General features: G+C 42.4%; 1 protein-coding gene across 2 annotated transcripts in view; it reads left to right on the top strand.

Moving 5' to 3' along the window:
* Positions 1–956: 956 nt before the first annotated feature.
* Positions 957–15,334, top strand: part of slc29a3 (solute carrier family 29 member 3) — a 20,236-nt gene continuing 5,858 nt past the window's right edge. Inside the window, exons 1-5 of one of the 2 annotated variants that reach the window (XM_061789969.1) lie at positions 957–1,253; positions 10,335–10,408; positions 11,578–11,896; positions 12,554–12,636; positions 13,513–13,739. In XM_061789969.1, the coding sequence (XP_061645953.1) occupies positions 11,612–11,896; positions 12,554–12,636; positions 13,513–13,739 (595 nt within the window). In that variant the 5' untranslated portion in view covers positions 957–1,253; positions 10,335–10,408; positions 11,578–11,611. The remainder of the gene's footprint in view (positions 1,254–10,334; positions 10,409–11,577; positions 11,897–12,553; positions 12,637–13,512; positions 13,740–15,334) is intronic. The other variant, XM_061789968.1, reaches the window with a different exon arrangement.

Here is a 15,334-nt window from a genome sequence, read left to right as displayed (position 1 = left end):
CGGCACGGTGACCGACTGGTTAGAGCGTCTGCCTCACAGTCCTGAGGACCGGGGTTCAATCCCCAGACCCACCTGTGTGAAGTTTGCATGTTCTCCCTGTGCCTGCGTGGGTTTTCTCCAGGCACTCCGGTTTCTTCCCACATCCCAAAAACACGCATGGTAGGTTAATTGACGACTCTAAATTGCCCGTAGGTGTGAATGTGAGTCCGAATGGTTGGTTTGTATGTGCCCTGCGAATGGCTGGCAACCAGTTCAGTGTGTACCCTGCCTCCTGCCCGGTTATAGCTGGGATAGGCTCCAGCACGCCCGCGACCCTAGTGAGGAGAAGCAGCTCAGAAAATGGATGGATGTGGAGGATCTAGTGAGTAACGATTATATCGGGACACTAAAATGCAAAATTGCCTTTTTTTAGGTAGTATATGAAGTGGGCATAAACATTAAATATTTTGTGATTTGCAATGTAGACGTATGCTCCTGTTGTCAGTTCATATCGTTGACGTAATTCGAATGTGTACATAAACAGGAACGTGTCAATAACTCCAGCAAACGCATCAGTAAAGTCATGAATCCAGTACAAATCTGAATTAGCCATAAATATATTTTTAAAAGATCAAACGAAAAAGAGTAAGTACGGCGGTAACTGAACGTGCCTTCTTGAGTCGCGTCACGCGTGATGACGTATACACACTGCAGCACGCCGTTCGTAATCTCAAAACCGCGTATGTTGGGGCCGTCGAATTTGGCAGCAAAATTAAAACAATTAGTAAATTGGACCACAAATAAAGATTAACATTATGGCATTGATTTTACATACTAACTTTAGAGAGAAACTGTGGCTCATAATTTGGTCGCTCTAGAACTGTTGTTTGCGTTTTAATGGTAATTTTGTTTTGGAACATTACCACCGGAGCTCATACTCCAGTGTGGCATCCGGTTTTCAGAATTACAGTCAGTTATTTTTCGAAAATGTTACATCACGTTTTACGTCATTTTACGCCATCAAATAATTGTCTTTAATGCATATACTTTGCTTAACATGAATGAATTCACAGATCTTGCATTTTAGATTTAGTGTAGAATAGCATGCACGTTTGACATATCTATTTATCTGAAAAACTAATACCGGAAATATGGTAGTTGTTGTTAGGGAATGGAATGGATGCGTGTTGTCGCTTATTTTTCGCCAAGCGAGACCAGACAAGACGCGAGGAAGACTCGTTGTGTCACTGTGACAGGAGAATACATAAGGAACAGTAAGTGACAAAGCAACACTAAAGTATGTTTTGGTATTTGGCTAAACACCGTGGCAGTCGTTGTGTTAAACGAGTTATCAATTTGTGTATACAGTTCTTTGTGTGGAATACCTCAAAACAGTTGTGTCGCTCGTTAATTTTGCCCACGTTAACTACTAACATATTGTCACAATAATTAAAAGGACAGAAACATTTCCTTAATCGTGTACGCGGTTGTGTTCATTGAGGACTAAAAATCTTCCTGTTACTTGCTAGCTTGAAAGTGCTCAGTCTGCAGTCTCGAGTTCTTAAGCGTGTCGTTCGTTGCAAGTGTCATGTGAACAAACTGCTTCCTCATTGCTTCCATATATAATACATGTGGTTTGATTTGTGCTGACTTAACACTTTCCTTGAGTTTTTTTTGTATATCATTAAGACCTCCTACAATACTTCTAGACCTGATATTTGTAATAATCAAAATGCATTGGGCAATTATGTAATATGATGAGTGATTATTACGGTTTCCAAACAGGACACATTAGGTAAGGGACAAGAAGTTTGAGCCACATGCCTAGCCCGTAAACAAATACAGTGCAGCTCAGCTGCTGGCTAGTGATGTGGTATTGGTAGAATGTCAACATTTTTAACACATTTTAAACAATAACAGTGCATCACAGGGGGTGAGTGCTGTACAAGCATAATTAGAATGTGGCTCATGGTGGAAACAAGTTTGACACCCCCTGCTTCAACACAACGAGGAGGTGACTTACCTGCAACATACAGCCACGAGACCACTTACTGTATGGTCAGAGAAAGAATCTTATCCAGCCCACCCTGCAATTCTAAAAGCAAATGAAACACCAGATGAATTATTATAAAGCATTTAAACAGTGAATTCTCTCAATATATTTTATGAATGGAAACCCCATCTCCAACCATTGTGTTAAATACAGAAATAGACCCCGTAACTGAGACTGCGCCTTTTAATACGGTTCGCCTTATGGTAGTGAAAATACGGTAGTTAATGTATCATATCATCTGAATTGCGAGTACCTCCCAAAAAGGTGAAAGTGTAATGCTTCATGAACTCTGGAGTTGCACACCATTAAGAATCACCTGAATAAAGTTTCAAATCTATGTTAAGATACGATCCATCCATCCATCCATCCATCCATCCATTTTCTGTACCGCTTATCATCACTAGGGTCACGGGTGTGTTGGAGCCTATCCCAGCTGACCCTGCGTGAGAGGCGGGATACACCCTGAACTGGCTATTTTATATTACTACTCTAGAATAATAAATTAATGCAGCCCTATGGGGGGCACAAGTCAGTGCAAACTGTAGGCCAGTCCCAAGCCCGGATAAATGCAGAGGGTTGCGTCAGGAAGGGCATCCGGCTTAAAACTTTGCCAAACAAATATGAGTGTTCATCTAAACAATTCTATACCGGATCGATCGTGGCCCGGGTTAACAACGTCCGCCCCCGTCACTGTGAACCTGCAGGGCGCCGGTGGAAATTCAGCTACTGTGGGTTGAAGACGAAGGAGAGGTGGAAAGCGGGTTCATAGGCAGAAAGAGAATAGGAAAGCACAGAGCCTGCAACAGAATGTGGGGACTATGACAGGAAACTCTCGGAGTTGGTTGACATGATGATTAGGAGAAAGGTTGATATATTGTGTGTACAGGAGAGCAGGTGGAAAGGCAGTAAGGCTAGAAGTTTAGGGGCAGGGTTTAAAATATTTTACCATGGTGTAGATGGGAAGAGAAATGGAGTAGGGGTTATTCTAAAGGAAGAGTTAGCTAAGAATGTCTTGGAGGTGAAAAGAGTATCATATCGATTGATGAGGCTGAAACTTGAAATTGAGGATGTTATGTATAATGTGATTAGCGGCTAGGCCCCACAGGTAGGATGCGACCTAGAGGAGAAAGAGAAATTCTGGCAGGAGCTAGATGAAGTAGTTCTGAGCATCCCAGACAGAGAGAGAGAGAGTCGTGATAGGTGTAGATTATAATGGACAATCCCAGATACAAGCGGCCGAAATGAGTTTCCTCGGCAGGATATCTGGGATCTCCCTTAGAGATAGGGTGAGAAGCTCGGTCATCCGGGAGGGGCTCAGAGTAGAGCCGCTGCTCCTCCACATTGAGAGGAGCCAGATGAGGTGGCTGGGGTATCTGAAATGAGACTACGTCTCTCAACTGGTCTGGGAATGCCTTGGGATCCCCCCGGAAGAGCTGGATCAAGTGGCTGGGGAGAGGGAAGTCTGGGCGTCCCTGCTAAAGCTACTGCCCAAGCGATCGGAAATGGATGGATGTAATGGACATGTTGGTGAAGGAAACAGGGAGTAGAAGAAGTAATGGGTAAGTATGGCATCCAGGAAAGAAACATGGAGGGAGAGATGGTGGTAGACTTTGCAAAAACGATGGAAATGGCTCTAGTGAACACTTTTTTTCCAGAAGAGGCAGGAGCATAGGATGACCTACAAGAGCGGCGGTATAAGCATGCAGGTGGATTACATCTTGTGCAGACGATGTAATCTGAACGAGGTTACTGACTGTAAGGTAGTGGTAGGGGAGAGTGTGGCTAGTAGAATAGGATGGTGGTGTGTAAGCTAACTGGTGGTGGGGAGGAAGATTAAGAAGACAAAGGCAGAGCAGAGAACCATGTGGTGGAAGCTCCGAACGGAAGAATGTTGTGCAGCTTTTCGGGAAGAGGTGAGACAGGCTCTCGGTGGACAGGAGGCACTTCCAGAAGACTGGTCTACTACAGCCAAGGTGATCAGAGAGACAGGCAGGCGAGTACTTGGTGTATCTTCTGAGAGTAAAGGGGAAAAGAAGACTTGATGGTGGAACCTCAAAGTACAGGAAATCATACAAGGAAAGAGGTTAGCTAAGAAGAAGTGGGACACCGAGAGTGCCGAGGAGAGATGAAAGGAATACATTGAGATGCGGCGTAGGGCAAAGGTAGAGGTGGCAAAAGGCCAAACGAGGCATATGATGACATGTATGCCAGGTTGGACACTAAAGAAGAAGAAAATGATCTATAAAGGTTGGCCAGACAGAGGGATAGAGATGGGAGGGATGTGCAGCAGGTTAGGGTGATTAGGGATAGAGATGGAAATATGTTGACTGGTGCCAGTAGTGTGCTGGATAGATGGAAAGTATACTTTGAGGAGTTGATGAATGAGTTAAATGAGAGAGAAGGAAGAGTAGAGGAGCCAAGTGTGGTGGACCAGGAAGTGGCAATGATTAGTAAGGGGGACGTTAGAAAGGTATTAAAGAGGATGAAAAATGTAAAGGCAGTTTGTCCCGATGACATAACTGTGGAGGTATGGAAGCATGTTCAACAGAATTCTAGTGGGTGAGAAGGTGCCTGAGGAATGGAGGAAAACTGTGCTGGTGCCCATTTTTAAGAACAAGGGTGATGTGCAGAGCTGTCGGAACTATAGAGGAATAATGTTGATGAGCCACACAATTAAGTTATGGGAAAGAGTAGTGGAGTCTAGACTTAGGACAGATGTGAGTATTTGCGAGCAAGAGTATGGTTTCATGCCTAGAAAGAGTACCACAGATGCATCATTTCCCTTGAGGATGTTGATGGAAAATACAGAGAAGGTCAGAAGGAGCGACATTGTGTCTTTGTGGATCTAGAGAAAGCCTATGACAGAGTACCAAGAGAGGAACTGTAAGATAAATTGTAGAAGTTATCATTTATTTGCTTAGCTTGCATTAGTATAATGGACAATTTTAGATGTCTCGCCTTCAAAAAGAAGACTCAGCATCATCCGATGGAAGGGCGCCTGGACCAAGGACGTGATCGGATGTGGTCGGGTCGTGACAGGTGTTGGTTCAATATTATGTGTTGTGTCTTATTACTTAGAATACTATGTCTGGGAAAAACCCTCTTATTATCAAATATTTTGTGTTGTGTCTTATTGCTTAGAACATTATGATTTGTAAATCCCTCCTATTTCAAATAAAAGCAGGAGCGAGGGGGGGGGATTGTTTAGAGCGTGTTGAGAGACTGTGATCTGAACAATCTCCCATACGCCCTCCTCATGAGAAAAAGAAACCAGCGTCTTCATTCCTTTTGTGTCTATTTTTTATAATGTTGGGTAAGATAAATCCAACAGGAACTGTGGTACTGCATGCGGAAGTCTGGAGTGGCAGAGAAATATGTTAAAATAGTACAGGACATACAAGTATATGAGGGCAGCAGAACAGTTGTGAGGTGTGCTGTAGATGTGACAGATGAATTTAAGGTGGAGGTGGCACTGCATCAGGGATCAGCCCTGAGCCCCTTCCTGTTTGCAGGGGTGATGGATAGGCTAACAGATGCGGTCGCAGATGACATTGTGATCTGCAGTGAAAGCAGGGAGCAGGTGGAGGGACAGTTAGAAAGGTGGAGGCATGCACTGGAAAGGAGAGGAATGAAGATTAGCCGAAGAAAGACAATATATGTGCATGAATGAGAGGGGTGGAGGGGTAAGATAGAGGCTACAGGGAGAAGAGATAGCAAGGGTGGAGGACTTCAAATACTGGTCAACAGTCCAGAGCAATGGTGAGTGTGGTAAGGAAGTGAATAAACGGATCCAAGCAGGTTGGAACGAGTGGGGGAAGGTGTCAGGTGTGTTATGTGACAGAAGAGTCTCTGCTTGGATGAAGGGCAAAGTTTATAAGACAGTGGTGAGGCCAGCCATGATGTACGAATTAGAGACAGTGCCACTGAAGAGACAACAGGAAGCAGAGGTGGAGGAGGCGCAAATGAAGATGTTTATGTTCTCTCTAGGAGTGACCAGATTGGATAAAATTACAAGAGAGCTAGAAGAAGACCAAAGAGAAAATTGATGGATGTTGTGAGGGAATACATGAGGGCAGTTGGTGTTAGAGAAGAGGATGCAGGAGATAGGCTTACATGGAAAAGGATTACATGCCGTGGCGACCCCTCACGGGACAAGCCGAAAGGAAAAGAAGAAGACTAATAATAGATTAATTGGTCATCAAGAATTGGGTCTATTGTGCTGAATTTATTGTAGAGCAACTGTGTCTTGAAGCGATTACTGTACTGTAATGCAAAATAGAGTGCGCTACTCCACTGCACCCAGCAGAGATACTGTTGTGTTAGTCTCAAGTAGTTTGCTGGCAAAAGTAGGAGAATGTGATGCAACTCCTTTGGGATGGGATAATGGGATGGAATGGGATAATGCTGAATGCGACACATACGTGGAAACAGGAGGAACAGATTACACAACATTCAGAGATTTAAGCCCCATTGAGTTACCTTGTGTATGAAATGCGCTATATAAATAAATTTGCTTTGCTCTGTTTTTGATACCCTTGAAATATTATATTTTATATCTTTTCTCGATTAATTAATATGATCAATGATGTGTGAATTTAATTTTATTTATTTATTATTTTAAAATTTTTATTTTTTATTTTGAATTCATTATGATGGAATGTATGTGGGAAATAGACTTGCTGGCCACAATATTAGATACGCCTGAACAACCTTTTGAGATCCAGAAGAAGAGCTATATGAAATGTTAAGCATTTGCAAGAACAATATTTTGTAATCTATCATTATATATTAAGGTATTAATTTCACAATATGTTTGCAGTTGGCCTAGTAATTAGTGGTACCTTGACCTTCGCGTGCCCTAACTTATGCATTTTTTTAGTTCTGAGCCATCGGTTGGTTGATTTTTATTTATTTATTTATTTGCTAAAATGTGGCTAATTAGTGAGCTTCAGGCACTCCATCACTAGATGGTGGCAGGAACTTAACAACATCCGGCCCCCATCAGTTCACATGAGGGGCTTTTCCACAAACCAGCCCAGGAACTTTGAGTTTCTGGTAATAAGAGTTCCTGGTAGCAAAAGGTTCCTGTGGCCCATGTGGTTTGTGTTTCCATTGCACTTATTAGTTCAGGGTAGCTTAAACATTAAGCTATTTTATTGAGATGACATACCTAAATGGATTGTGCAACATAAGCTTGCAAATGACTATCGATGTGATATTTCAGCTGGAAAATGCAAAAGGGACATGAGCCTGAATCCTTACACAGTTCCACAACAAATTTGAGAACAATAAATCACATTGATAGTCATCTGCAGGCTTCTACAATAATTTATATATGTATTGTCAAAAATACAACTTTTTGTAATGTCTTGGCATTCAGGCGATTACATTTTTCTTCATGCAAGTTCTCCAGCTTTAGTGAATATCCGCTCACATGCCTTTTATGGACCTTTTATTTATCATGTGCTATGATGTAATATTTAACTTGATAGTACAGTATATCACGTGCTGTTTGTATATGTATTTCCTTCTATTTTGTTTTGTTTTACTCTGCTGTCTGCAGCCAGGTTGGCATTGCAAATACCTTACCGAGATAAGGTTCAATAAAAAAAAAAAAAAAACACGACTTCACGGACAGGTCTAAGTTAGTTTTTAAATACAACACTGTGAAGTATTTGGTGTCTGTAAATGTGTTTGCATGGGGGAAAAAAACAGACTGTACATTGCAATTATTTATTTGTGACGGTACAAACACAGACAAAAAGCCGGGCTTCATTTCCTGGTCTTGCACTATGGCAGACGCAGCATTTTTCCACAAGCTGGAGGCACTCCTGCCTGGGAAGGTTTTTGGACTTTTTGACCCCCGCGACTGACTGGATTGGACCATCAGCGCGTCCTCACCGGCCAGCCTCACGCCCGTGTTTGTCTCCTCGGCCCTGGCCAAGGAAGACGCACACGCCCGCTTGGGCTCGGACCTCCGCTGCTTAGTGGGACCGGGTAGACCAGTGATGGATCTCGCCGTTGAGCCCGGAGACGTAAGCTTGGCGAGCACACAGTGTCCAGCTTGCTCCTTGTCTGTGAAGTGCGGCTCAGCGGGAAAACGTAAAGATCGGTGTTTGGTAGTTTTGCTTTTTAGTGTATTTTAAACTTATTTCTAACCTTGCGGAACAGCACACCCAGTAATGGCGGCTCTGCGAATGAAAACGTAAACGGCTACAGAGGTCTGTCAACCAATCAGTGTTTGTCAGCACAGCCCACCCACTCAAAAAGTTCCTTGTAGCTCTCAGAAGACCCTACCCCCCCAAGAACAACGAAATAATCCAGGGGGAACCTTCCGTATCCTGGTAGTTTTTTTTCATTGGGGACACAGGATGAACTCAAGCTACCATGGTCGGTAGGAAGTTCCTGGAAAGTTTCCTGCAGTGGGAAAGCCCTTATGGTTACCTCACTGTGAAAGTACAGTTTTTGTGCAGGTATTACGGCAATTTTTATTTTTATTTTTTTAATTACCGTGGGTCCTAAGAAAGGGTGTACTGAGAAGAATAAGGATGCCCTTTGCATATAAGCTTGAAATAATACAAAACCATAAGCAAAGTGTTTAGTCGACCTGGTAAAGCAGCACAAGTGTAGTACTATTACGGTATGTACTATGGGATCAGCAGGAGTTAATAAAGACTATAACACCGTTAATATAATTCTAAGATGTGGATATCTGTCCATGAAAAGATGGAGAAGCTACTGAAAGTACAGAAAGCTTGGCGAAAAAGGCAAAAAACTGTGAAGATTAAGTTCAGTGAAAGTGGGAAAAAAAATAATACCACTGTATTTGATTAAAGTCGTACACTCAATTTATTTTTCAGAGAAGTAGTTCGAGAAAAACACATTGGATGACGACTATAAGATTAGTCCTGTGACTTTAAGAAATAACTCATCACCACTGATTGTTGATAAAATAAAACTGTCAACAAAATCAGTTCCATTAAAAACTTCACCACCATCATCATAAAGAGCTGTCAAAGTAGTTCAAGGAGGATTATAGTCCAGCACAGGGCTAGATTTGGCTACAAAAAAAGAGAAATAAGATGAGTGAGAGTCTTGACAAGTGTTGGTGTGATTGTTAGTAAATGGAAGAATACAAAATAACTATCCATCATTCACCATCTGTTAGGATTTCTTTTCAAATTCTGGTCACATCAATAAAGGTTGATTATTTGAAAGGTCTACTATTACACGGCAGGAGCACCGGCAAGGAGACGTTGGGAGAACGTGATATGGTCAGATAAGACCACAATTGAGCTTTTTGGCATCACTGTTTGGTAGCAGAGTATTGATTATGACACTAGAAACAATAATCCCCACCATCAAGCACAGAGGTGGAAACATGCTGTTTCTATGCTCACAGTATGACTTCACTTCATCGTACATCCGATTCTACCAGAAAATCAAAACTTTTGCCCCTTTGTCAGAACACTGAAGATGGGTTCTCAGTGTTTTTTTTATTTTATTTTTTTTTCTTTTTTTTTTTTTTTTAGCTTGACGGTGACTCAAAACATGATCATGGCAAAAACCGGTGTGGGTCAAGAAGAAGTACAGTATAATCTCATAGAAAAAACTGTGGAGGGACTTGCCTAGACACAGCCTTAACATAAAGGGTTTGGAGAGGATCTGCAAAAGGAATGGACCAACGTTCCTGGGATGTGTGCAAACCTGCTGCCAAACTATAAAAAAATACTGTATCTGAGCATCTTTGTGCTTGCTAACAAGGGCTTCTCTGCAAACTACCAAGTCACATTCTGCTTGGGCATCATTGGGCATAGTTTTTGGGGTTTGGAGGGGAGCTATTTATTTATTTTGTATATATATATATTTTTTTAAATTCAATTATTATGGCTGATTATCTGCTGATTTTCGCCAATCATCTGCTGATTTTCGCTATTTGCGGTCTGGCACAGTCCCGATTATGCGCGAATAGCGGGCGCTTAGTGTATTGTTTTTCTCTGAGGTTTTTGAAGTATTTATCTATTGAAGTATACATACCATAAAAATAGAAAATATGAATTTATTTGTAAGTGGGCAAAAATCTGCAGGGGACCAATAACCATTTCTCTCCTGTATGTATATGCTGTAGCTAAGATAATTACTCTCAGTGTGATGCAGCACAATAAAGTTCTACAACACTGTAGGCTTATATTTGGAAAAGCAGAATTTATGATACGGTTCTTGAATTGGATCTCATTGTGCAGTTATTCTGTATTTGATAATGAGTCACATTTCCCCCTCTTGTTTACATTGGTCATTACAGGTGGTACACAAAGAAATCTTTCCAAGACAATGCTTCCACAACTTATATTTGGTCTTCTGGACGAGCAGGAAATGGTAAGCTTCTTCATATACATTAAAGCATCCGTAGTTGCACACAATCCTGGAATCTGACTTCCAAAATAAGAGTTTGGGTATGGAAAGTATTCTTAAATTCCCATCCATCCATCCATTTTCTGACCTCACTAGGGTCACGGGCGTGCTGGAGCCTATCCCAGCTGTCATCAGGCAGGAGGCGGGGTACACCCTGAACTGTTTGCCAGCCAATCGCAGGGCACATACAAACAAACGACCATTCGCACTCACAGTCACACCTACGGGCAATTTAGAGTCCCCAATTAATGCATGTTTTTGGGATGTTCTGAGGACCGGGGTTCAATCCCCGGCCCCGCCTGTGTGGAGTTTGCATGTTCTCACCGTGCCTGCGTGGGTTTTCTCCGGGCACTCCGGTTTCCTCCCATGGATGATATTTAATTAGTATCTGCATTGCCTATATTGTATTGAGCAACTTGCTCGACCCTTTCCTTTAGTCCCTTTTGTGGCGCTATTGTTATCGTCACATTTATGACACACACCTCTTTGCCATCACTGGTACAAGATACCCTTCTGAGGTGGCATCACAAAACAAGGCAAAGAAAAAAAACTTTTTTTTGGGGAGTAAATCCTCAACAAATTGAGTGAGGTGAAGTCTCACAATATTTGCTGAAGTCCTTTTTTTATTTTGTGGCATTCTGTGGGGGAAGTTATTATTTTATCCCTGCCTGAAGTTTATATCACCTAGGCAACTGTATAAAGCACACCCGTTCTAGGAATAAATTCTCACAGTTCTGAGGACTGAGGTTCAATCCCCCGGCCCCGCCTGTGTGGAGTTTGCATGTTCTTCCCGTGCCTGCGTGGGTTTTCTCCGGACACTCCGGTTTCCTCCCACATCCCAAAAACATGCATGGTAGGTTAATTGAAGTCTCTAAATTGCCCCTAAGTGTGAATGTGAGTGCGACTGGTTGTTTGTTTATGTGTGCCCTGCGATTGGCTCGCAACCAGTTCAGGGTGTACCCCGCCTCCTGCCCGATGATAGCTGGGATAGGCTCCAGCACTCCCGCGACCCTTGTGAGGATAAGCGGCTCAGAGGATGGATATGGATATGGATACTTTGGAGATTTCACTGTATTAATGTTAGCATTTTAAGTTGATTTCTTCTTTTAACACACCGTTCATCCAATTCTCAGATTTTTATGTAACAGTGTACGTTGCAACGCATAAATGGACAGACGAGCACCTGCGCACCCCAGCCTCAATTCCTCCTATATCCCCGTTGCCCTTGACAACTCTACTTCATCAGAAGATGAGGAGAATGAGGATCAGACTCCTTCCTCAGTGTCCCTGGCCTTACGCTACACTCCCGATGACCGCTATTGTTTGGTCTACATCATCTTCTTCCTCATGGGCATCGGCTCTCTGCTGCCTTGGAACTTTTTCATCACAGCCAAAAGCTACTGGCTTTACAAAATGAGCAACAGCACAGAGGAGCAGCGGTCTGACCTCAGCGTGAGTATGACATGTAAAGGGGCTTCTTCATTTCGTGTATGTACTGAAATATTCACAATAGAGCTGTTGTGTGCGTGTGTGTGTGTGTGTGTGTACGTCACAGGAATGCATGTGACTTTGTGGCTAGCAACACATTAACTCCATTAGGAGTGCCTCGAAAACTTGGCAAGGACAGTTTGGTCAAAGTTAGAAGAGTTAAAGACAAAGGTGGCCATAAGCTAGAATCCAGTAAAGCTCAATCAAATCAACACTAATTGGACTTCAGAACCGGAAATTCATCAATTAACTAATTTGCCTCTTTTACACACAGATCACACAAAATTGCCAAATTAGGGCTGTAACAGAAGACCTTGCATTCGTCCACTTTTTACACAGAACAGAGCAAAGCGGAATATTGATACAACGTTGCGCTTTCACACAGTAACACTGCATCCCCCAATCAGCTTATTCGATATGTGATGACGTCAGTGTCTGGTGTGATGTATAAAATCCTTTTAACACATCACCCCTGTCCCAGTACTGCAGAATTGGCTTACACAAAGGTGTCGTCGTCCTTGTGTTATGGCCCTTTTCTTTGAACAATTTCCACCTTTATTTATGTGTGCATAATGTAAGCATTTCCTTGAACACATTTTTTTCTTCTTCAACTATTCACAGGACTACTTTGAAAGTTACCTGACATTTGCTTCTACGGTGCCTTCAGTACTATGTTTGATTCTCAACTACATCCTTGTAAACAGGTAACTTGCATCATCATCATTACATGCAGTACTCAACACAAAAACTTTAAAAAAAGGTCTAATTATGTAGCAGTCATAATTGTCTCACTAGGGACTCAATCAAACGAATTACCCTAAATACAGTACTACAAAGATTACAATTACAAAGTACTACAATTAAATCATGGTTCTGTATTTAATATAAAATAATATTGAAAAGCTCTGGCTGCTGGGACACTGTCATACAGTGCCATGAAAAAGTATTGGTCCCCTTCTCAGATTCTTATATTGTCTCTACTTTAATTTTTAAGATCATCAGACAAATGTCAATATCAGACAGATATAACCCTAGTGAATTTAAAATGCTGTGTTTCATTTAAAGGGGAAAAAAAATTATTCAGTTACCTGACCCTGTGTGAAAAAGTAAGTACCCCACTTGTTAAATCATTAATTAATTGTGGATAATCACATTGGTTAATTTTCACTGATGACACCCAAAACTGATTACCTCCAGACCGGTTCAATCAAGAAATCACTTAAACAGAATTTGCCCTGACAAAATCAAGTCGGACAAAAGATCAAAATGATACAATCCAAAGAAATTTCAGAACAGTTGAGAAATAAATTGACATCTCTCATTCTGGAAAGGGTTATAAAAGTCATTTCTAAAGCTTTAGGACTCCAGCAAACCATAGGGAGAGCCATTATCCTCACATGGGAAAAACATTGAACAGTGGTGAACATTCCCAGGAGTGCCTGCCCTAGAAAAGATTACCCCAAGAGGACAGCAATGACTCATCCAAAACTTATTTTACAGCACTGTACATGTTCTTAATTGTTCTGTGCATCATCTGTGTACTGCCGATTCATAGTGCTGATCTTCCTTGTGTTTTCCAGGCTGTCTCCACATGTGCGCATCCTGTCATCACTCTTTGTCATCCTGCTGGTGTTTGTGGCGACCACTGTGTTGGTCAAGGTTGACGTGTCCCACTGCAGGGTAGAATTCTTCGCGGGCACACTGGCCAGCGTGGCCGTCGTCAGCGGAGCTTCGAACATCTTCTGTGGCAGCGTTTTTGGCATCAGTGGACACTTCCCTATGAGGATCTCTCAAGCCCTCATATCAGGTACAGATTTTGGGGATGATTTACTTAGTTTTACGTGTGCAAAAATGGGCGCAAACTTGATTGCTCATGCAAAGAGATGTGGAAACCTATCTACTAAGCGGGTGCGATGAGGATTGTGTCTGCCAAATGGACTGAGAACTACTTCTATGTTATTAATAATGAATGATATCTATCGATGTGAAGTCATTGATCAAGTTAACAAATTTGCACAGTATTTATCAACAGTTATTTAAGGTAGGAAACAAATATAGTTATGAAACAATTTATTTCTATAAATCGCTGCAAGCGGTTGCATTTTCAAATGATCACTTCTTCAACAGTCCTAAGAAATGACATTGTACCATTACTGATGAGCTTTCTTTAGAACAGGCCCCAAGACTACTCATATGGTCCTTAGGGGAAACCTGGTGCGGTTGGTCACTATATTGGTGACCCCTGCCCTTGCTAATTTTGCATCTTTAAATATGGCATCTGACAGGCAGTTGAAAACCGGCAAGCACACAGGAGCCAGCGTAGTGCCGGCAAAATTAGAAGTGGCGGGGAGAACTTTTGCACTATCGTTAACATTTTTTAAATGCCAGAAACAAAAATTAGCTTGACATTTTGTCTATTGAGCAATGTAATTTTGGAGCTTCTGAATGATTGAAGGGCTGACTTGGAGCTCGTCACAAGAAGGAGTGATGTCATATCACCTATAACAAAACTCCTTTTATGTCTGGGTCATTTGATTTCAGTGCACTGTGGCAATTGGTGCTGGCCTCTCCCACAGCAGTTTTTCCAAGTGTGCTGTCCCAAATTTCAAACCCAATGTTACGCAAGAGGCGGCACGGTGGCCGACTGGTTAGAGCGTCAGCCTCACAGTGCTGAGGACCCGGGTTCAATCCCCGGCCCCGCCTGTGTGGAGTTTGCATGTTCTCCCCGTGCCTGCGTGGGTTTTCTCCGGGCACTCCGGTTTCCTCCCACATCCCAAAAACATGCATGAATTGGAGACTCTAAATTGCCCGTAGGCATGACTGTGAGTGCAAATGATTGTTTGTTCCTATGTGCCCTGCGATTGGCTGGCAACCAGTTCAGGGTGTACCCTGCCTCCTGCCCGATGACAGCTGGGATAGGCTCCAGCACGCCCGCGACCCTAGTGAGGAAAAGCGGCTCAGAAAATGGATGGATGGATGGATGTTACGCAAGATGGATAGATATATCCAACACACACACATTTGTGGCAAGTGAAAACCTAACAAAACATGCCTTTTATGTGACTCCTGGCTTCCCCAAAATGATCAGAGTGATAGACAAACTAAGTGAGCAAAGACAATTTGGAGTCCTCAATGAATCTAATATACTATATGTATCTAATAATACACATGTTTGGAAAGTGGGAGAAAGTCAGAGTACCTGGCGAAAACCCACGCAAGCATGGGGAGAACATGCAAACATAGGAAGGGCGGAGCCAAGATTCAAACATCCAACCTCAGAACTGTGCGTCAGACGTGGACCACCTTGCTACCTCTTTATTAATTATCAAAGCCAAATATTTAAGGTTATTCTGAGTCAATAACTGTGCATCATCGCGTCATCATGTCATGGTTTTACTGTCT

This window comes from Phyllopteryx taeniolatus, chromosome 11, assembly GCF_024500385.1.
Source record: "Phyllopteryx taeniolatus isolate TA_2022b chromosome 11, UOR_Ptae_1.2, whole genome shotgun sequence".
Lineage (NCBI taxonomy): Eukaryota > Metazoa > Chordata > Actinopteri > Syngnathiformes > Syngnathidae > Phyllopteryx > Phyllopteryx taeniolatus.
The sequence above is the reverse complement of the archived record's forward strand: the minus strand, read 5'-3'. Positions and strand labels throughout refer to the sequence as shown.